Source organism: Schistocerca cancellata, chromosome 6, assembly GCF_023864275.1.
Source record: "Schistocerca cancellata isolate TAMUIC-IGC-003103 chromosome 6, iqSchCanc2.1, whole genome shotgun sequence".
Classification (NCBI taxonomy): Eukaryota; Metazoa; Arthropoda; class Insecta; order Orthoptera; family Acrididae; genus Schistocerca; species Schistocerca cancellata.
Window position 1 is genome coordinate 184067870 of NC_064631.1, and position 24786 is coordinate 184092655.

Consider the following 24786-nt stretch of genomic DNA (forward strand, 5'->3'; position numbering starts at 1 on the left):
CATGAATCCAGTCGCATAACTGAAACGATATTTGAGAAGCACGCAATTTTACTACAAGTCGCTTGTGTGATACAGCCTTCTGGAAACCTAGAAATATGGACACAATTTGAAATCGCTTGTAATAGCACCTCATGTTTCATGTGTGAAAAGATCCAGTTGTGTTTCACAAGAACGATGTTTTCTGAATCCGCGTTGACTCTCTGTCACTAGACCCCTTCGAGGTAATTGATAATGTTCGAACACAATATTCGCTCAAAAACTCTTCTGTACATGTAATGATATGGGCCTGTAATTTAGCGGATTATCCCTACTACCTTTCTTGAATATTGCTGTGACCTGTGCAACTTTCCAGCCTTTGGGTACGGATCTTTCGTCGTGCGAGCGGTTGTATGCGATTGCCAAGTATGGAACTATTGCATCAGCATACTCTCAAAGGAACCTAATTGCTGTACATTGTACCAGAGTACTTGCTTTTATAGAGTGATTTAAATTGCTTCCCTACTCCGAGGATGTCTACTTCTAAGTTACTCGTGTTGACAATGTTCTTGGTTCAAATTCTGGAATATTTACCTCCAGTTCTTTGGTGAAAGACTTTAGAAAGGCTGTGTTTAGTAACTCTGCTATCGCAGCACTGTCGTTGACAGTATTTCTATTGCTTTCGTGCAGAGAAGGCATTGACTGTGTCTTGCCTCAAACATACTTTACATACGACCAGAATCTCTTTGGATTATCTGCTAGGCTTTGAGACAAAGTTTCGTTGTGGAAACTATTATAAGCGTCTCGCATTGAAGTCCGCGCTAAATTTCGAGCTCTGTAAAACATCGCCAATCTTGGGGATTTTGCGTTCGTTTAAATTTGGCATCCACTTTTCGTTGGTTCTGCACCAGTGTTCTGTCCCGTTTTGTGTACCAACAGGGATCAGCTCTGTCATTTGTTAATTTACTTCATATAAATCTTTCAATTGCTGTCTATAATATTTCTTTGAGTTCAGGCCACATCTGGCCTACATTTATATTGTTAATTTGGAATGAGTGGAGGCTGTCTCTCAGCAAGACATCAAATGAACTTCTATCTGCTTTTTTGAATAGGTATATTTTTCGTTTATTTTTGGAGCCTTTGAGAGTTACAACATTCAATCTCACTACGACAGTCCTGCGTTCAATAATTCCTGTATCCGTTTTGATGCTTATCATGAGCTCAGGATTATTTGCTGCTAAGAGGTCAAGTGTGTTTTCACGACCGTTTTCTATTCGCATGGGCTCATGAACTAACTGCTCGAAATAATTTTCAGAGAATGCATATAGCACAATTTTGGATGATGTTTTGATGCATTCTTATCATTTCTGTTTTTATTCAAATTTCTGCCTTTGTAGTCATGTACCCCAATATACTACAACAGTGATCTATACAATTCGATTCACTCTAATAAGAATGTCGTTTCGTCCTGTTTTGGACTCATTTTCAAAACAACAGCAAAAATGACCAGTGGACAGGAAGACACACAGCGACAGTAACGTGTGAGGGGCCGGCAAGGATATTCTATACGTTGCTCATGAATGGCACAAAATTTCCAGGCATTGCTATAAATTTCACAAGCTTTTAATGTAGTGCCGAGTGTGGCATTTGTTCGACTTAGCATTCCAAGTAGGCAGTACTTCCTGTATTCTGCCACTGCAACGAGTGGATTGTGTTAACCGGTTTGGGAGTATTCATCTGCTCATTCAATGTGCACTGTGGGCAGTGAACTGAGCTATGATGTCGCAAGCGGTTGCTTGCAGGCGAGGTCCGAGCTGTGACTGGGTTTGTTGGAGTGTGGTAAGTCTGGAGATGTTTATCTTGTATGGAGGCCAAACTGCAGAGTCGAAGGACAAGTAATGTAGCGGTAATTTGAGACTGGGCTGTAGGCAATCCGCAGACTGGAAGCGAAGGAGAACTTTGAGTATTTTAATGTCTATTCTGAAGGTATTGTTCTAGAGCATTTCCTTGTGCCGAAATGAAGCTTGTACGATAAACAAACCAAAAATGAAAAGAATAAAACCTTTTGAAATGAAAACATACACAATAATGTGGAAGATTTGACGAGTATGGTAATTAAGTGCTGCAGTGTAATGAATCAAATCAGGAAATAAGAAAATTATACGACATTTTCGTAGAAGAATAGACTGGTTGATACTACACATCCCGCGAAACCATCAATAAATCGTCGATTTACTAACGGGAGGAAACGCGAGGGTTAACTTTTATTCTAGAGGCAGGCCATGGCATGATTACAGTAACTTACTTACTTTGTGTTCTGCCTTACGGCAGGTCTTCTCATGGGGGAAGCCTCATCAGAGAGGTACACCGCATGAGCGTCTAGGGAAGTGATTCCAGTGGTGGTTTCCGTTGCCTTCCACTGATGATAATGAAATGATAATGAGGACAAAACAACATCCAGTCCCTGAGCGGAGAAAATCTCCGACACAGCCAGGACTCGAAGCCGGGCCCCTTGGCGTGACAGACCGCCTCGCTGACCACTCAGGTATCGGAACGGACAAGACTATAGTAAGCAGGTCCAATAAATGTAGGTTACAGTAGTTATTCAGATATGCAGAGAATTGCTCAGGGCAGGTTACAGGGAAGATGTGGCCTCAAAACAATCTTCACACTGAAGAACACAAAAACTACAATAAATTACGTGTTTGTACGTGACCTATTCATGTAATATTAAAGAACTAGGCCCGGGCAGGAGCAGTGCTGCCCTACTCAATGGACAGAATCACGATACACTCTGACTGGACATCTCATCTTGGATACTTTAAATGTTTACTAAGAGATCAGATCACTTTGAGGATCACTTTCAGGATCAGATCACTTTATTCAAGAGATTCGTGTTCACATCCTTGTGAATAAGACAGCTTTAGAGAGTAGAATTTTTTTTAGAGGAATGAGGTATTTCAACCATGCACATTACGACCTGAGTAAAGCGTACCATTAAATTCCATTCATTTTCATTTCCAGCCAGTGATGGCCCTTTTTCTCTGTAGAGTTGTGTTTGTTTCAACCGAATGCGCATTCTCACACAGTTCGCCAGTGTTCGCTACCACTCACATTGTCTATGAACTCTGCGTTGTTGTTGTTTGTGGCTAAGGTATATAAAACAGGATACAACACTATGTAGTCAGAGACACGATGGGAAACTTCGTTATTCAGAAAGGATTATTTTCCACGACAAGCGCACTATGTCTGACGAATTGGAGTGGGAAAGGAAGAATTTTACATGTCTCTGTTTGTACGTAAGCTTGAAATGTGTGGAGGAAGTGCATTTAAGACTGAACTGCAGTTCCAGCTTTCCTTACCATTAGACCAAGAATTCGTAGATATTCAAAATCATATCCTGAAACCTGGTATTCAAAAAGCTTGCAGTTCAAAACTTTTAAATTCCGATTACAGAGTCTTCCACTTATTCCGACCTCGAATCGCCTTTGGTACCCTACTTTTGAACGGGAACAGTAACTGTGTAAATTACCTTTAATATATATGAAGCTAATGAAACTAAAGCAAATAAACTGTCTGTAAATCAAACTGAATGCAAAAGACGGCTATAAACAGTATAGAGAATGGTTCAAATGGCTCTGAGCACTATGGGACTTAAGTTCTGAGGTCATCAGTCCCCTAGAACTTCGAACTACTTAAACCTAACTAACCTAAGAACATCACACACATCCATGCATGAGGCAGGATTCGAACCTGCGACCGTAGCGGTCGCGCGGTTCCAGACTGTAGCGCCTAGAACCACTCGGCGACCCTGGCCGGCTATAGAGAATGACTAGCTCATAAAACAATCACAACAAATTTATTAATTCTCGCGTACGGAAACTGTACCCTCTTAGAAAATGCATCTACTGAATAATGTGAAAACTTTAAAATGAACACCGGCACCTAATTCCATTTAGGAAAGTACGTTTAGGCCCAACATTTTATTTCTTACCTTGCAACTGATGCCTAATATCTGCTCTGCAGTATGAGGTGCTGAACTGCAGGAACCTGAAATATATCCCTGCACGGCTACCTGCCTTACCATTTGCTTTAGCATGCTTTACCAAATGAGAATTTTGCTGCACTTCACATTCCACTGCGAGGGTGAAATATGTGCTAATCAGTTGGGCTACGTGGGAAGGGGAAAATAAATAGAGTCACAACATGAGAGGTAAGCAGTATTTGGGAATTTGAATAAAATGGGAGGCACGTGCGGATGGCAGAGACGATCAAGCAGGATAAATAGGCAATGCGGCCTCGGTTTCCAGTCCAGTCACGAATTTTCAAGTGCAACTTTTGAATTATTTCAACACCCAAAGCAGATAAGACATATGAATTTCCCTTTAGTTGTGAATATAGAACCTGCTTATGTCGAATCTAATGAGACATCAGCGTGTAATTACAGTTATGATGAGCGTTAGCAACGGGGATGATGAAGTCTTCGAATATTTTTATTGTAATCAGCCTAATACGTACCTTTTTTGTATTCAATAGTGATAATCCAGTATATTTATAGATTATCTTTTTTATTTCTAGTTCAGTGTTGCTATTTTAATTTACATACCGTGATTTGGAGACAGTGAGTGGAGCAGCGGACCTAGTACACTACTGGCCATTAAAATTGCTACACCAAGAAGAAATGCAGAAGATAAACGGGTATTCATTGGACACATATATTATACTAGAACTGACATGTGATTACATTTGCACGCAATTTGGGTGCATAGATCCTGAGAAATCAGTACCCAGAACAACCACCTTTGGCCGTAATAACGGCCTTGATACGCCTGGGCATTGAGTCAAACAGATCTTGGATGGCGTGTACAGGTACAGCTGCCCATGCAGCTTCAACTAGATACCACAGTTAATCAAGAGTAGTTACTGGCTTATTGCGACGAGCCAATTGCTCGGCCACCATTGAGCAGACGTTTTCAGTTGGTGAGAGATCTGGAAAATGTGCTGGCCAGGGCAGCAGTCGAACATTTTCTGTATCCAGAAAGGCCCGTACAGGACCTGCAACATGCGGTCGTGCATTATCCTGCTGAAATGTAGGGTTTAGCAGGGATCGAATAAAGGGTAGAGCCACGGGTCGTAACACATCTGAAATGTAACTTTCACTGTTTAAAGTGCCGTCAATGCGAACAAGAGGTGACCGAGACGTATAACCAATGGCACCCCATACCATTACGCCTTGTGATACGCCAGTATGGCGATGACGAATACTTGCTTCCAATGTGCGTTCACCATGACGTCGCCAAACACCGATGTGACCATCATGATGCTGTAAACAAAACCTGGATTCATACGAAAAAAATGACGTTTTGCCATTCGTGCACCCTGGTTCGTCGTTGAGTACACCACCGCAAGCGCTCCTGTCTGTGATGCAGCCTCAAGGGTAGCAGCAGCCATGGTCTCCGAGCTGATAGTTCATGCTGCTGCAAACGCCGTCGAACTGTTCGTGCAGATGGTTGTTGTCTGGCGAACGTCCCCATCTGTTGATTCAGGGATCGAGACGTGGCTGCACGATCCGTTACAGCCATGCTGATCAGATGCCTGTCATCTCGACTGTTAGTGATACGAGGCCGTTGGGATGCAGCATGGCGTTCCGTATTACCATCCTGAACCCACCGATTCCATATTCTGATAATAGTCATTTGATATCGATCAACGCGAGCTGCAGTGTCGCGATACGATAAACCGCAATCGCGATAGGCTACAATCCGACCTTTATCAAAGTCGGAAACGTGACGGTACGCATTTCTCCTCCTTACACGAGGCATCAAAACAACGTTTCACCAGGCAACGCCGATCAACTGCTGTTTGTGTATGAGAAATCGGTTGGAAACTTTCCTCCTGTCAGCACGTTGTAGGTGTCGCCACCGGCGCCAACCTTGTGTGAATGCTCTGAAAAGCTAATCATTTGCATAGCACAGCATCTTCTTCCTGTCCGTTAAATTTCGCGTCTGTAGCACGTCAACCTCGTGGTGTAGCAGTTTGAATGGCCAGTAGTGTAAAAGGGAGACCCAAGTGAAAAAATGAAACATTTCTTCGGTGTCACCTAAAAGAGGTGTGACAGTGCCACTATATAGAGCACCTTGCTGTAAGGAGCATTGTTTTGACATTAGTGACTGTCGACGTTCTGGAATAAATTTGGGGTTTGATTAACATCGTCTGAAGGCATTAACCCACGACGATCCATGTCAGTGTACTCTAGAACTGGCAAATGTGATGAAAACGTACGACAACTGCGTACAATCGGGGAAGGCTCAAAATTCGGGTGTGTGGGTACAACATGTTCTAAGCCAAAACCACAGAAATCAGCGAGTGGCCATATGCGCATCTCTGCTTGCCCGTTATCAATTACCTCGCGAACAACAGCGATCTTTCCTGTCCCGTATCGTTACTGGCAACGAGACATCGGGTCTTTAAAGTATGGAGAAGAAAGGAATCGATGAGCCCAAACAAATTCGATGCAAAGATGCTGAGATGATGTTATGCATCTGGTGGAACAGCGAAGGTGTGGTAAACTACGAATTGCTTCCGTGAGCTATAAGCTTCACAGCTGACATTTATTGCCAACGACTGTGACATCTTGCAGGCGCAGTCCACAAATAACGAGTACGAAGACTACGTGAAGTGATGTTACTCCACGTGTGATTTGAGGTTTTCCAGGCGTACAGAATTCTTGAAAATTTCTCGGGTATTCAGCCGAATAGCGTCGTCCAAAAGGCACGATATTTCAGAAAGCCACCTTTTTCAATGATGTTACTCCACGATAACGCCCACCCGCATTCTTCCAGACTGACAGAAACAGTATACAGAGGTTTGGTCGGGACGACATTCCGCACCCGCCTCATTCACCTGATCTTGCGTCCTCTGATTTTCATCTTTTCCGCTCTCTATCGAACAACCTTCAAGGAACTTCCGGATGAAAATGCGCTCCGAACATGTCTCGACGAGTTCTTCGCCTCAAAACTACGTGATATCTACAGTCGTGGAACCGAAATGTTACCCCAGCGTTGGTAGACTGTTGTAAACAGTGAATGAGAACACTCTTTTGATGAGTAAAGTCATGTGTATCTATGACATTGCAGTGCCTACGTTATTCTGATTATAGTGCAAAGTTCCTTTGGACATGCATGGATGTCCAAAGGAACAGGTTTTGCGGCGACTACAGCCGTAATGAAATACATCAAATGAATTGCGAATAAGGCAACCATCAGCTTTAGAATGGAATAACGATAGTGAAAATTTGTACGATGTCATTTAATTTATTTCATAACAGCTATAGTCGCCACAGAGCCTATTCCTTTGAACATGCATCCATGTCCAAAAGGAATTTTGAATCGTAATCAGAATAACACAGGCATTGCAAGATCGTATTTATCTGCCGATGCCGGACAAGCGACTTCAAATACAACGTCTGACCGGTACGGGAACATACATAATGGATGTATGGGTACAAGTCGTAGACGCATGGTTGGTGACATATGGAAGTTTGGGTGTGGCCGTGAGTCGTGAGCGGGTAGCCACATGGTAAGGCGACCGCTCGCGATAAGTGGCTAATCCGGGTTCGATTCCCAGTCCGTTGTCAGTCCATTCCACAGCTGATGGTTGTCCTTACTCGCAAATGAGAATTCATTTGATGTATCATGAGCATCTGTGGTGCTTATTAAACACGCCTCGAACTTATGAACCAACTCAGTATCTGTATTCACACTCGTTTACATCCATGGATAGTTGCTGTGTTTTTTTTCCTTTTTAATAAAAAGGATGATACAGTTGTGTGTATTCACTGCATTCTAGCCTGATGGAAGATTTCAGTGAATTTATCTTATTAACAGAATCTTCCGTCGGTTCTTGGTAGAGCTCGACGTTTTTTATATCTACCAAGAACCGATGGAAGATTCTGTTAATATGATAAAATGTGCCACAACAGCACAATTATCCGTCTTTTATAGTAGATTACTGAGACAAAAAGCAAAGCCTACACAAAACATTTGGTTTAACAAACAGTGTTTGCGACGCAAAATTAGGCCAAAATACATCTCCATAAAGTCAAGAGGAACATCCGCCGCTGAAAACAAAGCCGTTGACGTCGCAAGATACACATGGATAAAGGAAGAAATGAAGAAATGGTATCGTGTTCCTGACAACGTGTGTACACATCGGAAACTAGTTCATATGGCAATCACATCTAAGTTACACCCCTGTGATTTTATCTACTATTTTACGAGGGGGAGTTGGAAAATAGGTTTCCACTGTCGACTGTGGGCAGAGTTGTGTGATATGTGCGAAAGACGACACGGCAGGTGAGCGCGCATGTGCAAGACACCGACACACCATTGGGTAGAGGTCGACCGCGATCAAGCAGATGGCGCTGTCGCAGTGCCTGCGCAAAGCGGAGGCCAGCCGCTAGGTCTTTTCCAGGAGCTATGCAGAGAAGGTGCGTTTCTGGAGTCGTGATCACAGGCGGAGGTGAGAGCTATTATCCGCTATGAATGGGCACGTGGAGTATCAGGCACAGAAATTCATAACCGCCTTGTTGCGCTGTATGGGTCAGGTGTGATGTCGAGGCAGATGGTGCCAGCAATTCAGTGATGTAATTCAGCAAGTGCAGGACATACCGAGACCTGGACAGACGGGCACTGCCACTATAGATGCCAATGTCAGGAAGGTGGATGACATGATTAAAGTGAACCATCGATGGAGTAGCGGCAGAACTTGTAATCGAACCTGAGCGAGCTCACAAGATCACCCACGACATTCTTCGAAACAGGAAGGTGTCAGCACGATTGGTGCCCCGTCAATTGCCCCGTCGCACATGGAACAACGCATGGCGTTCAGCCTGCAACAGCTCGTGCGTTACCATGAACCTGGCAATGGCCTTCTGTTTCGGATTGTGACGGGGGATGAAACGTGTATCCACCATTACACGTCCCAATCTAAGGCCGCATCCATATAGCGGAAACATCCGTCATCACCTGTCCGAAAGAAGTTCAAAAGCACTCCGTCTGCAGATAAAGTGCTACTCACCGTTTCCTGGTACGCCAAAGTAGTTTTGCTGCTGCACTTTCTGGAGGTTGCAACCATCAACAATGCTGCTCGGTACTGTGCCACTCTGTCGAAATTTAAAGAGGTGATTAGGAAAAAGCGGCCTAGCCTTTTCAGATCTGGTTTTCTGCTGTTGGATGACAATGCGTGACCACATATGGCGACGGCAACGCAAGACCATATTGCAACTCTTGGTTGGGAGCGCCTACACCATCCGACTTACAGTCCGGATCTCGCACCAAGTGACTTCCATCTGTTTCCTGCTTTGAAGAAGAAGGCGGAAGGCGCTTTGGCAGCAATGCTGACGTCAAACAAGCCGTTCAACGCTTCTTCCGTATGCAACGCCACAATTTTTTCCTGGAAGCTTTTTGAAGCTTATAAAGCGGTAAGACAAATATCTCAATGCACTTGTAAATTATGTAGAAAAATAAAGATATGTCTTATATTTAATGTCTCATTCTCTTTTTTTTCTTTCTCACACAACTCTGACCACAGTCGACAGGGGAAACTTATTTTCCAACTCCCCCTCGTACATGCAGAATAGGAAGTCTGAGTGCTTCGGCAGAATTATACCAGCCATATTTCTTTTGCTTCGGTATTTGTGCTCTGTAGGACTCCAGAGACACGAGTGATATTTGTACTATTCTCTCAACAACATCACATTCTCTTCAGAGCACTCCATCGGTCACGCAACTCATGTCAACAACAGAAACAGACGAAAGATCTCTATACTGCTAGCTCCAAAACGTAGAGGTCGCGACCTACCTTTGTTTGGTCTCTAAAAGACCGACAAGCAGCGGAACACGAGTAAACAAAAGCGACTGTGGAGCATTCACAAGAAAAGGCGTGCTCAGCAAAGCGAAAGCCGCTTGTTCACGCGCAACTAGCTTTTACACCATAGACCATTCTCCTTCGCCGTTGCACATTCGCTTTTGTTTTCTTCGGTGTGAAGACGAGTTAAGAAGCACCCAGGCCATCACAGCCCAGCAGCGACGTAACTATTTTCGCATGCAGTTCTCTCCAGATCATCGTGTGGTTACTCGCGGATGTATGCTGATGGAATGCTCCTTGTGATACTCCACAATGGCAGAAACCAGCCTACCATTTGTGCTGTGTGGTTCCACCGTCTATGTTTGTATCTCGGCTCTGCCGTTACAGGTTTCTGTCGCACTGGTGTGCCAGGCGCGGGTCTCTTCCGACGCCACATTCGGATCTGAATTCTGCTGGGCCCAATGACGAAAATTCTCCTACCCGTCCGTCAGCGCATTAAGCGAAGGTCAATACCAGACGGATACCACAGAGGCTCCGTTGGCTTCCACATAAGAGCCACCGCTCTGTAGAGATGTTACCACTTTTCTGGATAGAGGTTCATATTCTCGATTTGTTCCTCAAGAGACTGTTTATTGATTTTCGTTCTAAGGCGTGACGTCTAGGATTATAGGTGCGTAGATGGTTGAATCTAATGAGAACTACTACAGGTCCCTTTATACTTGAGCCAAGCTGGGCACATGTTAAGCGTTGGTTAAAGCCTCGGTTCCTATTCTGTGTTTGGTTTCCCGCACTTATTGCAATTATGCTGTTGTTCTCTCTCTCCATGAGAAGCAGCAGCGGTGTGTATCGATATTCGCACCGTGTACTATCTTTGGTCTGGTGATTATAGTTTCCGGCTGTGCTGTGTGCGAGCAGTCAGTCGGCTGGCGTGGAGCAGCGGGGAAATCTCCGCGGGGCATAGTTTGGCCGGGCCCGCTGTCGGTCTGTACGCAGTGTCACAGTGTGTGGGACTGTTCCCTTTCCAACGAGGTCCGTGGCTCACAGAGAGTTGAGTTAGGATTTAATTTACCAGCAAGTCAAGACTGTTCACATTGTGCTGTTTGGTTCTCGTTGTTGGCTGTTGGGACATTACTGGCCCGGCCTCGGTGGCCGAGTGGTTCTAGGTGCTTCAGTCTGGAACCCCGCGACTGCTACGGTCGCAGGTTCGAATCCTGCCTCGGGCATGGATGTGTGTGATGTCCTTAGGTTAGTTAGGTTTAAGTAGTTCTAAGTTCTGAGGGACTGATGACCTCAGATGTTAAGGCCCATAGTGCTCAGATCCATTTATGGGACATTCCTGCGAGCAAAAACGTGTGTGTTCGAGTTGGCGAAGGTTTAGCCTCCCTCCGGTGGAGTTTAACTGTATTTCGTTATTTGCAATTCAAATGCACTAGCGGAATTTTCTGCCTTGTGGCCGTTAACGTTCCGGTTACCTGCCCTGGCCATTGACGTAAATTCTCGTGGTGACACTTCCTCACCATGTTGTCGCTGTCCAGCACAGTGTGTAGTTTGACAGCTTACTGAATGCTTGGTTGTGGGCGTCCATGCCTTTTTGCGTTTTGCGTTGAACTCCCGGTTGTGTGCTGCTCGAGTGGAGCGCAAGTTACCTTGTCGGTGAGTCCGTTGACTGTCTGTTGGTTGGGTTGTCGTCGGATTCAAATGCACTAGCGGAATTTTCTGCCTTGTGGCCGTTAACGTTCCGGTTACCTGCCCTGGCCATTGACGTAAATTCTCGTGGTGACACTTCCTCACCATGTTGTCGCTGTCCAGCACAGTGTGTAGTTTGACAGCTTACTGATTGCTTGGTTGTGGGCGTCCATGCCTTTTTGCGTTTTGCGTTGAACTCCCGGTTGTGTGCTGGTCGAGTGGAGCGCAAGTTACCTTGTCGGTGAGTCCGTTGACTGTCTGTTGGTTGGGTTGTCGTCGGATCGAGAATGGTTGGGCCGACCGCCTGTCTCACCTCTTTTTTTTTTTTTTCTTTATTGTATTTCAATTCCCCAACGGGGCGGGCTGGCAGCAGCATATGCGCTGCTCTTCAGCCGAAAGACATAGAACAAACAATAGAAGACATTTAAAAAGAACAAAGGAGAGAATATGGTGAACATAGATATAAAAAAGGATGATCATCATGGAAGACAATAGACAAAAAACGGGGAGATAAAAAAACTGTTAAAACTGTTTAAAAGTAGCACACACAAAAAGCCACACACTGCGACAATTAAAAGAACACAAGGCACAGTATGACTGGAGCATGAAAGGTATCGACGGATGGTGTAGCACATAACAAACACTCAAGGCAGTACACAATTAAAATCACACCTCTCGATGCACAGGAGAAACAGCGTTAAACACAACACTGATGTGGCACACTGATGGTGATCGAGACAGAGGATCTGCCAGGCGCAAGGAGATGAGGGAAACTGGAAGAATGGAGGGAGGGGTGTCTCACCTCAGTGACCATTAGTATTTCAAGTGCTGGGCGACCCCTGAAACTTCTGAGCGCCGTTAGCTGCACTGCCTTTTCTTACTTTCTGTTGTGTGTATTTGTATGTCTCATAGCCGATGGTTTTGAATTAAAATTGAATTGTTTTTAGTGATGTTTTAAGTCATGGGCCTTCAGCCGCTTTAAAATCAAAATTCCTTGCTTGTCAAGTGTCAGATTGTACAGGCCTTCAGCCTAATTTAAAATGAGGCTTTGTTGTTAAAAATTTATTTTACCTTGAGTTTTAAGTCATTGGGAATTCAGCCATTTCTATATTAAGGATCTTTGTCTTTCGAGCATCAGACTGTATGGGGCATTCAGCCTAATTGAAGATAAGGCCTTCTGCCTTGTGTTTCTTTATTTAATTTTACCTTGAGTCTTAAATTATGGGCCTTCAGCCATCTTTAAATTAAGGTTGTTGCTTTCCAAGTGTTAGATTTTTGGGTGTTGTGTACATAATTCAGTGTAGTCAGCGCATACACAACTTTCCCACTAGAGCGCGCCCCGCTAAGCACAACAGCCCAGGCGCAGCGCTCGTCCGTCTCCGCACTACGAGATGGCGCTACCTAAGAGACGGACCAAATTCTGCTTCTGCCGATCCACGTATTAATATGTAACGCAGCCAATGAGATTGCTGCTAACGTAGAACGTTTTCTCCTCACGGATCACACTCGCGCAGTGATACCTGAACGCGCAAGCTATTATAACGAGTGTACAGACCTCCGATTAGTCAGTCTGCATTAGTCTGTAACATTCTATAGTCAAGTTTCAGTCTGCACCTAAGAAGATTATCATATTCCTGTACATAGCCATGAAGATAAAAGTATAGACACTTTGTCAAGTGTCAGAAATATGTGCGAATAAGATTAACGTACCAAGGCCAAAGGAACTTCAGATTGTCAATTGTAAATAGCATCCAGAATCAAGTTATGTACTGTTTATGTTTGTTATTATTTTAATAAATGTGTGTGGAAATTAATCAAGTTCTGTTGAAAGTCTGTCACCGTCAATCTTCTACTCTAAGCGTGGAAGTGGCATTTCTATCTTCTGACCTAACGGCAGAAGACAATCACCCCACGATAAGACCACGAGACATATTGCTGACACTCGCCTACTTCGTTAGAGCGACAAGTCAAATAATCTGATGGTGTGTGTACCGAAGTATGCACACCACATTGGGCCTTCATCCAAATTATAGAACTTACTTAACGTGAGGCATTCTGCCTTCTAAATATTCTCTTTGACGTCTGAAATTCGGGTTAACGGCTTTTAGCCTTTTTTTTTTAAATTAAAGTGATTGTGCCATTACGGCATAAGAAAGTGTGGCGTATTCAGCCGATAACTAAGTTCAAGAATTTGTACTGTAGTGTTTGGTCAAATAAATACAGTTATATGTGTTGGAGTGTAATTGACAGCCGCTCATTTTGGCCCCTTTCCACAATTCCAACTACCTGTTCTGTCCTGCGGGTTTAGCAGGACGTATCAATACTGAAGCGAACACAGTGCGTAACAGGGAACAGGAATCCACTCTGCTTTAAACGCTAGGGTCACGTGCACGACCGGTATTCGACCGTATTCGACTGATCGTGTTCCGCTGGCTAACTGTCGTTTAGTGAACTACTGAAGTATCTCCGCAACGCCTCAGTTTCGACGCCAGCAGTACAGAAAACTTTGTCTGGCAACTGTTTTACTTCTCTTGTTGTTGACAGGAATTACGTAAGCAGTGGTATGGTTCGACGAGCATATAATCATGTCGATACAAGAATACAGAAATCACACGTTCTCCTGGAATTTAGGACATCCACAGCACAATTGGAGAAAAAGAAATATAATTGGTAGAAAAGCGACGAAACACATGAGATAGACGATCAAGTCACTGGATGCTTCCGTCAGACGGGAACGGAATAAACAAACACTAGCTTTCTAATTCCTTCCGTTACAGAGGAAAACCGCAATAAATTTCCTTGAAAGTAAACAAGAGTGGTGAATATGTACCAATTAAGCTGATTACAATTGAAAATAAACAAAATATCTGATAATTTTCGATGCTCACGTTCATGGTAGATGTTATTGCGTGACTGATGTATCATTCTACTGTTAGAGATTTTTGTGATTAGGAGAACCGTCTAAAAGGTTCAAATCATATTTGTTCGTGACAGGTTTAAGGACGTACCATCTTCAACGTACCCGAAAGTTGATGTGGGGAGTCGGAACCACGAAGCTGGAAGTGCAGTGGTTTTCGGATGCTGCGGATTCTGTTCTGTGGATCCGTCTCCGCAAATCAACTTCGGAGAATGGCCTGAAGATGGTCCGCCTTTGGACTGAAACTGTTCGTCAATAAATATGATTTGTGCGATCGAGACTGTTTTTCTAAGTACAGTTGTGAAACTGGTTGCTGTTATATCAAAATGCGTCCGAAAATATGTGTTAGAAATTTTTCCTGTGCCGAAGTGGATACACCGGTTCCCGTCAGACCAGCGAACTTAAGCCACTTTGAGAGTGGCCAGTATTCGGATGGGTAACCGTCCGGGTAAGCCGCGTGCTGTTGACAATAATTTACCCTTTGCCTTTACGGCAGGTGGACAGCAGTGGTGGTGGCGTGAAGTCCCTGATCGATAGCGTGTACTGGATGACATTCCAAACCTCTTAGCAGTGTCTCATGAAGTGAGAGCATGTGGAACTATTCACGGCGATCCGTCCGTCGGATGGAGACGTTAAGCTTGGCTTCGAATAGACTGGGTTGTGTGCCGACATCAGGTTTCACCCTCTACCTTCTCTCAACATCAACATGACACTACGCTCCACACACACACACACACACACACACACACACCACACACACACACGTGCGCGCGCGCGCGCACACACACACACACATACACACACACAGACCCTCGCACGAACGCGCACCTGCGCGCTGGCGAACTAAGTCGCTTACAGTATACGTAACAGGTACATTTACCCACACAACTCCCATTAGGCGGCTGACTCTGCTCTTCGGGCGTCTATCAGTAAAATATGCCATACAACATTACTTTTTAGAGATTTTTGATGATAAATACGATAAACGGTTTGCCAAGCACCACACTGTCCAACAAACTATACGGTGAGTTACTAACTTTTGCCACCTGGAATAACTCCGAAAATAGGACAGTACCAAAAAGTTTGTGGGACAAATGTTGCATGGGACAATGGAGACCACAATATGACGTTGGCATTTTGTCATCAGTCTACTGACTGGTTTGATGCGGCCCGCCACGAATTCCTTTCCTGTGCTAACCTCTTCACCTTAGAGTAGCACTTGCAACCAACGTCCTCAATTATTTGCTTCACGTATTCCAATCTCTGTCGTCCTCTACAGTTTTTGCCCTCTACCGCTCCCTCTAGTAGCATGGAAGTCATTCCCTCATGTCTTAGCAGATGTCCTATCATCCTGTCCCTTCTCCTTATCAGTGTTTTCCACATGTTCGTTTCCTCTCCGATTCTACGTAGAACCTCCTCATTCCTTACCTTATCAGTCCACCTAATTATCAACATTCGTCTATAGCACCACATCTCAAATGCTTCGATTCTCTTCTGTTCCGGTTTTCTCACAGTCCATGTTTCACTACCATACAATGCTGTACTCCAGACGTACATCCTCAGAAATTTCTACCTCAAATTAAGGCCGGTATTTGATATTAGTAGACTTCTCTTGGCCAGAAATGCCATACTGTGTACTCATTAGATTGCTCATTCCGTTTAGCAGATCATTTAATTCTTCTTCACTTTCACTCAGGATAGCAATGTCATCAGCGAATCGTATCATTGATATCCTTTCACCTTGTATTTTAATTCCACTCCTGAACCTTTCTTTTATTTCCATCACTGTTTCCTCGATGTACAGATTGAAGAGTAGGGGCGAAAGGCTACAGCCTTGTCTTACACCCTTCTTAATACGAGCACTTCGTTCTTGATCGTCCACTCTTATTATTCCCTCTTGGTTGTTGTACATATTGTATATGACCCGTCTCCCCCTACAGCTTACGCCTACTTTTTTCAGAATCTCGAACAGCTTGCACCATTTTATATTGTCGAACGCTTTTTCCAGGTCGACAAATCCTATGAAAGTGTCTTGATTTTTCTTTAGCCTTGCTTCCATTATTAGCCGTAACGTCAGAATTGCCTCTCTCGTCCCTTTACTTTTCCTTAAGCCAAACTGATCGTCACCTAGCGCATTCTCAATTTTCTTTTCCATTCTTCTGTATATTATTCTTGTAAGCAGCTTCGATGCATCAGCTGTTAAGCGGATTGTGCGATAATTCTCGCACTTGTCAGCTCTTGCCGTCTTCGGAATTGTGTGGATGATGCTTTTCCGAAAGTCAGATGGTATATCGCCAGACTCATATATTCTACACACCAACGTGAATAGTCGTTTTGTTGCCACTCCCCCCAATGACTTAAGAAATTCTGATAGAATGTTATCTATCTCTTCTGCCTCATTTGACCGTAAGTCCTCCAAAGCTCTTTTAAATTCCGATTCTAATACTGGATCCCCTATCTCTTCTAAATCGACTCCTGTTTCTTCTTCTATCACATCAGACAAATCTTCACCCTCATAGAGGCTTTCAATGTATTCTTTCCACCTATCTGCTCTCTCCTCTGCATTTAACAATGGAATTCCCGTTGCACTCTTAATGTTACCACCGTTGCTTTTAATGTCACCAAAGGTTGTTTTGACTTTATGCTGAGTCAGTCCTTCCGACAATCATTTCGATGACTTCACATTTTTCCTGCAGCCATTTCGTCTTAGCTTCCCTGCACTTCCTATTTATTTCATTCCTCAGAGACTTGTATTTCTGCATTCCTGATTTTCCCGGAACATGTTTGTACTTCCTCCTTTCATCAATCAACTGAAGTATTTCTTCTGTTACCCATGGTTTCTTCGCAGCTACCTTCTTTGTACCTATGCTTTCCTTCCCAACTTCTGTGATGGCCCTTTTTAGAGATGTCCATTGCTCTTCAACTGTACTGCCTACTGCGCTAATCCTTATTGCTGTATCTATAGCGTTAGAGAACTTCAGACGTATCCCGTCATTCCTTAGTACATCCGTATCCCACTTCTTTGCGTATTGATTCTTCCTGACTAATGTCTTGAACTTCAGCCTACTCTTCATCACTACTATATTGTGATCTGAGTCTATATCTGCTCCTGGGTACGCCTTACAATCCAGTATCTGATTTCGGAATCTCTGTCTGACCATGATGTAATCTAATTGAAGTCTTCCCGTATCTCCCGGCCTTTTCCAAGTATACCTCCTCCTCTTGTGATTCTTGAACAGGGTATTCGCTATTACTGGCTCAAACTTGTTACAGAACTCAATTAGTCTTTCTCCTCTTTTATTCCTTGTCCCAAGCCCATATTCTCCGGTAACCTTTTCTTCTACTCCTTCCCCTACAACTGCATTTCAGTCGCCCATGACTATTAGATTTTCGTCCCCCTTTACATACTGCATTACCCTTTCAATATCCTCATACACTTTCTCTATCTGTTCATCTTCAGCTTGCGACGTCGGCATGTATACCTGAACTACCGTTGTCGGTGTTGGTCTGCTGTCGATTCTGATTAGAACAACCCGATCACTGAACTGTTCACAGTAACACACCCTCTGCCCTACCTTCCTATTCATAACGAATCCTACACCTGTTGTACCATTTTCTGCTGCTGTTGATCTTACCCGATACTCACCTGACCAGAAATCCTTGTCTTCCTTCCACTTCACTTCACTGACCCCTACTATATCTAGATTGAGCCTTTGCATTTCCCTTTTCAGATTTTCTAGATTCCCTACCACGTTCAAGCTTCTGACATTCCACGCCCCGACTCGTAGAACGTTATCCTTTCGTTGATTATTCAATCTTTTTCTCATGGTAACCTCCCCCTTGGCAGTCCCCTCCCGGAGATCCGAATGGGGGACTATTCCGGAATCTTTTGCCAATGGAGAGATCTTCAATTACAGGCCACATGTCCTGTGGATACACGTTACGTGTCTTTAATGCAGTGGTTTTCATTGCCTTCTGCATCCTCATGTCGTTGATCATTGCTGATTCTTCCGCCTTTAGGGCCAATTTCCCACCCCTAGGACAAGAGTGTCCTGAACCTCTATCCGCTCCCCGCCCGCTTTGACAAGGCCGTTGGCAGAATGAGGCTGACTTCTTATGCCGGAAGACTTCGGCCGCCAATGCTGATTATTTATCAAATTTTGGCACTGGCGGGGATCGAACTCAGGACTGTAGACGTTTTGATTATGAATTAAAGACGCTACCCTTTTTTTTTTAACCTAACTAACCTAAGTACAGCACACAACACCCAGCCATCACGAGGCAGAGAAAATCCCTGACCCCGCCGGGAATCGAACCCGGGAACCCGGGCGTGGGAAGCGAGAACGCTACCGCACGACCACGAGATGCGAGCGACCCCTAGACCTGTATATATCAGATATTATCCAGTGTATGTAAATTCCACATTTAATTTATTTGTGTTATATTGATACATTTTCCTTACAGGTACTTTAATAAACGTACTTGTATATGTCAGTGCAGGCAGCAGAAACACTATGAGATATAGTCATAGCAGGTATTAGAAAGCGAAACAGTTATGAAGGTAAATGTCAGTGCACACAGCGAAAACTCTCTGCGATACAGCAGCTACCGGAATGCGAAACTATGAATAAGGTAAATCACTCCAGTTGCTAATAACCAGAGTGTAAATCAAAGTCTTTCTTCTGCTTACGTTTGTCTTCGATAATTTGTGTTTGGCTATTAGATTTTCCTCTTGAAACTTCCTGGCAGATTTAAACTGTGTGCCAGACCGAGACACGAAGTTCGGAAAGTAGTAAACGAGGTACTGGCAGAACTGAAGCTGTGACGACGGGTCCTGATTCGTGCTTGGGTAGCTCAGATGGTAGAGCACTTGCGCGGGAGAGGCAAAGGTCCCGACTTTGAGTCTAGGTCCGGCACACTGTTTTAATCTGCCAGAAAGTTTCATATTAGCCTACACTCCGCTGCAGAGTGAAAATCTCATTCTGGAATTTTCCTCTCATAATAAGAAGCTAGCGAAAAACATCAACCGCGATATGTGCAAATTCTTTTTCATTGTAAGAAAAGATTGAGCTACAATTAAGTATTAAGTGCACGACGGTCCGTATTTCACGTTCGCCTACAAACTGGAACACCTGTTTTGTCCATAATAGTGCGCTCACCATGCAAAATAATCCTCTCTGAGTAACGAAGCTTTCTGTCGTAGCTCTAACTGCACTGCCGGAAAAAATAGTACGTTCTTTTATAGGTTTCTAATTCATTCAAGATTTATTGTTGCAATTGCATGTGCAGTATATGAAATGATTACATTTACAGATCACTAGCACAAGCGTTTCTAAAGTACCATGTATCAACCTGTGCTGAAACACACATGTTAGTACGTCACGTAGACTCCACAGGTGACAATGCAGACATTGACTGTGATGTCCATTCGGTCGTACGGATGGTGACTACTGTCCTGGAAAACGTCATTCCACGCCTGCTCGACCTGATCACTTATTTCTATAAGAGCTGTTGGTTGACAAGTCACACGGGCCACTTCTCGCCTCATTATATCCCACACGAGCTCGGTTGCAGACAAGCCAGCAGATCGTGCTGGCCAGGGAAGTTGCTGCACGTCTTGTAGAGCACGTTGAGTTCCAAGGGCAGTGACTGGAAGAGAATTATGCTATTGGAACAACACATCACCTTCTTCTTGCAAGAACGGCAAAAGAACGGGTGTAACAACGATCTGTAGTTACAGAGCGCTGGTCAGCTTCTTGTCCAGAAAAATCGGAGTTGAGCGAGTGTTGTAGCTTACCTCACCCCAGACCATAAGGCGGGGCTGGAGCCAGTGGGTCTTGCACGGGTGCACTCTGCGAGACAGTGCTCGCCACGTAGATGGAAGAGACCATCACTTGTGCGCAGGCACAGCTGCTTTCATCGCTGATGACCACGGCATGCCATTCCACATTCCAAGTGATCCGCTGATGGCACCAGTCAGGTCGTTCACGTCGATGGTGTGGCGTGAGTGGAAGTCGGACTACAGGTGTGCGTGCCCGTAGTCCCATTGCCAATAACGAGTTCACAACAGTTCCTGGTCTCACAAGACCTCTTATCTGTGCTGTGGTAGCTGTACAATCGGCCGCCGCTCTCCTTACAATACGGCGATCGTGGCAGGCGTCTGTGCTGCTTGGAAGTCCAGAAACTCATCTACTGGTATGAAAATGTTCACATGACCACTGACACCAACATCGTTGAACAACTGACCCAGCGCCTTCAACTTCTGTGGAAATCCTCCGAAAGTACCATCGCGCCACTAGGAAGGCCGCAAATTAATCCTTTTCAGACTCGCTCATTTTGCTGTATTAAGCACGAGTGCGTCTCTGTGGCATGGTTGCTTTCTTTCTTCACACGTTTGGACCACACTGAGCTTTCTGGCTGACGATCTTGTAACTATGCAACTACGCTATCTGCTGGCCGACGACGTTGAAACCATTACCAGTACATTTACTACTCCCAAGGTGGCATATGCCGTCATTGGATCAAAATCGACGTCTTCTTTCAAGATGTTTTCATTTTTTTCCCTCTCGCAGTGTATAAAGTGTTCTGCCGGTTACTAGTGCCATACACCAGAATCTTAGCCTTCAGAGACTTTGTTTGCTATCTGGTGTTCTCCTCCGTTCTCTTTAGTACAAAATCTTGTTCACAGATACAAGTGGAGCCCAAACCTCGCCCGCCTGTTCATCTCCTACAATTTGCTGATGACACCGCCTTCCTAGCCCTATATCCTACCCTTCAACGGTCCTAACGTAACCTCCAAACCCACATTCACCATTTCACCACTTGGTGCAACCAGTGGTTCCTTCATATCAACCCCTCGAAAACCCAGGCAATCATCATAGGTCACACCACCAGCTCCTTCCATCTCCGTAATTTCTACCTCACTATTTATGGACATCCTATCCAGCTCACTCCTACCCTCAAATACCTTGGCCTCACCCTCGACCGCCAACTCACCTGGACACCCCATCTCCTTACCATAAAACACAAAGCCCACAACAGACTCCACCTCCTGAATCTCCTGTCTTACCTGACATGGGGACTGCTACCTTCCACCATCCTTCACACCTACAAATCCTTGATCTGTCCCATCCTTTGTTGTACGAGCATTGGTTGGATTTCCGTACCTCCCAGGTTCTATAACGCCCTCCAAATCCTCGAGCGCCGTGCACACCACCTCGCCTTCGATATCCACCCACTGTCCCCACCCACGTCCTCTGTGAATTCATACCCTTCCCCCAACTTCTCCTTTTCCTTGAACACATCCACACATCCCACTCCCTAGTGTACCCCTTCCTCTCACGTCCAACCTGTTGCTGCACATTTACCGTTGTGTCTCGCCCCTCTCCATCTCCACATCCTCCACCTCCTTTCTCAAAACAACTTCCAGCATCTATTCCTCTCAGATGATGAACTTCGCCCTGACGTCTACCCTTCCTACCAACTCTAAACCCACCTTCATCCTGCCTCCTCCTCAGGGTTCCCTCTCCTCCCCCTCCCTTCTCCTAAGCAGCTTTCCCCCTCCCTCTCCCATGCTCCCCTTCAATGTCCTGCTTTGTCTTCCCTCTTCTTCTCCCATCCAGTCCTCCTGCCTCTTGGGGCGCCCCCTGGCCCCCTTTTATCCTCTTCCTCCTGCCTCCCGCCTTCCCATCCCCCCTCCCCTCTTTTTCCCTCCAGTCCCTTGGCAGGTCCCTAATTTTTTAAATTCTTTGTGACTGTTTTGTCCTTTCCAGCGGTTTTGTTTTTTAAGTGTCTCGCTCTGTGTTAATTTTATATTTTGGCTGACTTTTACCTTGCGTTTGACTCCAGTGATTTTTAAGTAAGCAAAGATTTGTCAGCTGTGTTCTTTTAACTTTATGTCGACTCTTTAATTGTCCACAAATTTCGCCATATTAGTGCATATTTTAACTCCCATCATTTCCATTTAGTTTATTTTTATGTGGCCCTTTTTACCCCTGCTTTATGTAAGAGTTCCCCTTGTATTTTTGTTAAAGCCATTTGGCTGAAGAGTGGTGGGCTGTGATGCTGCCAGTCCTCCCCTGCCCCATATGGGGCAGGGGAATGAAATTACAATAAAGGAAAGAAAAAAGAAAATTACAAGCTGATGCTAGTGAACACGGAAGACTTTCACTTGTACTGGCTTCTAATAGCTCTGATGTCTGGCCACAGTGTCTGAATTACAAGTAAGCTTTCACAATAACGGCTGTTACTACTGTTTGGACTTTTGTGAATGCGTGGCTGCATTAGGACGCAAATACCACGAAGGAAGATATCACGATATTTTATATCACCAATTTTGCCGCAGTTGTCTCATAATACGACAGAGGATCAATGAAACTGAACAATCATCGTCGTCGTCTTCGTCAACATCTCTAAATTTGTGATTCACGGTAAGCGACAGATGCAAACTCCTTCGTAAATATGTTACTGTAAGAGTTGATGATATTATTGTGCCATTTATCTTTAACTGAACCATTAGAGAACTAAAAGTAAGAAGAAAAAAATCATATAATGCATTTCGGTAAATGAGCAACAAACGTACCAGGAATCCACAGTTAGCACTGCTGGAAAACAATGTTAGAATAACGACAAATCTGGGCTTACTACTCAGATATATTTTGGCCGCTTTTTAACATATGTGTAGATGATATGTTGAGGTAATAGCCAAAACAGATAAGAGTTGTCACATAAAACTTAATCCAACGAAATTGTTTAATGACAATATTCAGCTTATTATAACTGACAGCGAGGACGCGGTTTTAAATTCCATTTATAAATTAAATAATATTTCCAAGACGTTTAAGTTATGTGTCTCGACTCAACAAAGGACATTTTAAAGGTCAAAATCAGGTATGACGTAAAATTATAATAAACGACCTGAAAACAAAGAGCGTGAAGGAATTCTACTTCTTGGGAAATATTATTTCGTTCACAAATGAAAAATACGAAAACAATTGAAAAATTGAACTACATTAATGGGAAAATATAAATAACTCTCAATAAATTAGAAAAAAAGCATTAATGAAAGTGTACAACAGAAATTAAGTACCACTTTTCCGGTCAATGAGAATTGGACAACAGCTTCTGCAAATGAACGAAGAGTACTAGCTGCAGAAATGGTGTTTTCAAGAGGAGAAGGTGGCTGTAGATTAAGTGACATGATAAAGAATACAATAATCAAACAAAAAGTTGAATATAAAAGAGGAAATGAACAAATTAAGGAGTATACAAATTGATGGAGAAGACGTGTCACAAGGATGAAAGGAAATATGATGCCTATAACATCAATAAATTCTTGTCCAATATGGATAAGATCAATAGGTAGCTTGACAAAGAGGTGAAGAGATCAAATTAATTCCAGGAAACTGAAACACTGATTAAGTGGTCGTAAGAGACAAATGCAAAACACATGGCAAAAGAAGAAGAAGAAGATGAAAGAAATATTACAATTACCTTGTTACATGGCATTGCTTAAGATTAAATAAAAATGAGGAAACAGAGCACTAAAGTGAAGCTTATGAACGATTTGAGAGGGAGGAGACAGCGGCAAGTCGGCAAAGATTTGACAGACGCGACAGGCGTCATCGGCATCTCCTGGAATGTTGGAGAGCTGTTCTGAGAGCGCGGTCAGAGAGGTGTGCGCTTACCGATCAGGTGGCCTTCCTCGGCGTCGTCGAAGCCGGCGATCTGCCAGGAGTCGTTGTGCGGCCAGTAGAGATCCCTCAGGTAGGGCGAGTCGTCGTCCATGGAGAGCGGCAGCGACGCCGACCGGCCCAGCGCAGTCAGATTGATGAAGGCGCCCTCACCTGTGTGAGCGGCGGGAAACATCTCAGTTAAACGTGTCAACGTGCCGTAAAATCAAATAACGCAAACAGTACATAGGCACAACAGAACGCGGTTCTTTAGATTTCTTGCCTATTGTGAAAAGGATCATTCAAATATTCAGTATTCGGTAACACCCATTCTTCTTCAACTGCCACGCCAGGAATCGAGTTCTATCTTGGGTCTCTTTAATCTCTGTCTGGGGAACTACAATCACGTTAGGCTTATGCAGATACAGTGTGTGACTATTACCTTTCGTGGGAGTCTCACCTTTATCATCACAATGAGTGGATTTTAATTTCGTCCAGTTTGGTTAAAGAATGGCAGTTATTTATTTCGATAAGAGAAAATCGAAGAAGGGATCGGTTGGTAGGACATGTTCTCAGGCATGAAGGGATCACCAATTTAGTACTGGAGGGCAGCGTGGAGGGTAAAAATCGTAGAGGGAGACCAAGAGATGAATACACTAAGCAGATACA

At 44.1% G+C, this 24786-nt stretch overlaps 1 protein-coding gene across 1 annotated transcript in view; it reads right to left on the bottom strand.

Moving 5' to 3' along the window:
• Positions 1 to 24786, bottom strand: part of LOC126191212 (hemicentin-1-like) — a 314593-nt gene that overhangs the window by 120021 nt on the left and 169786 nt on the right. The window contains exon 3 of the mRNA XM_049932012.1: positions 24133 to 24291. Coding sequence (XP_049787969.1) covers positions 24133 to 24291 — 159 coding nt within the window. The remainder of the gene's footprint in view (positions 1 to 24132; positions 24292 to 24786) is intronic.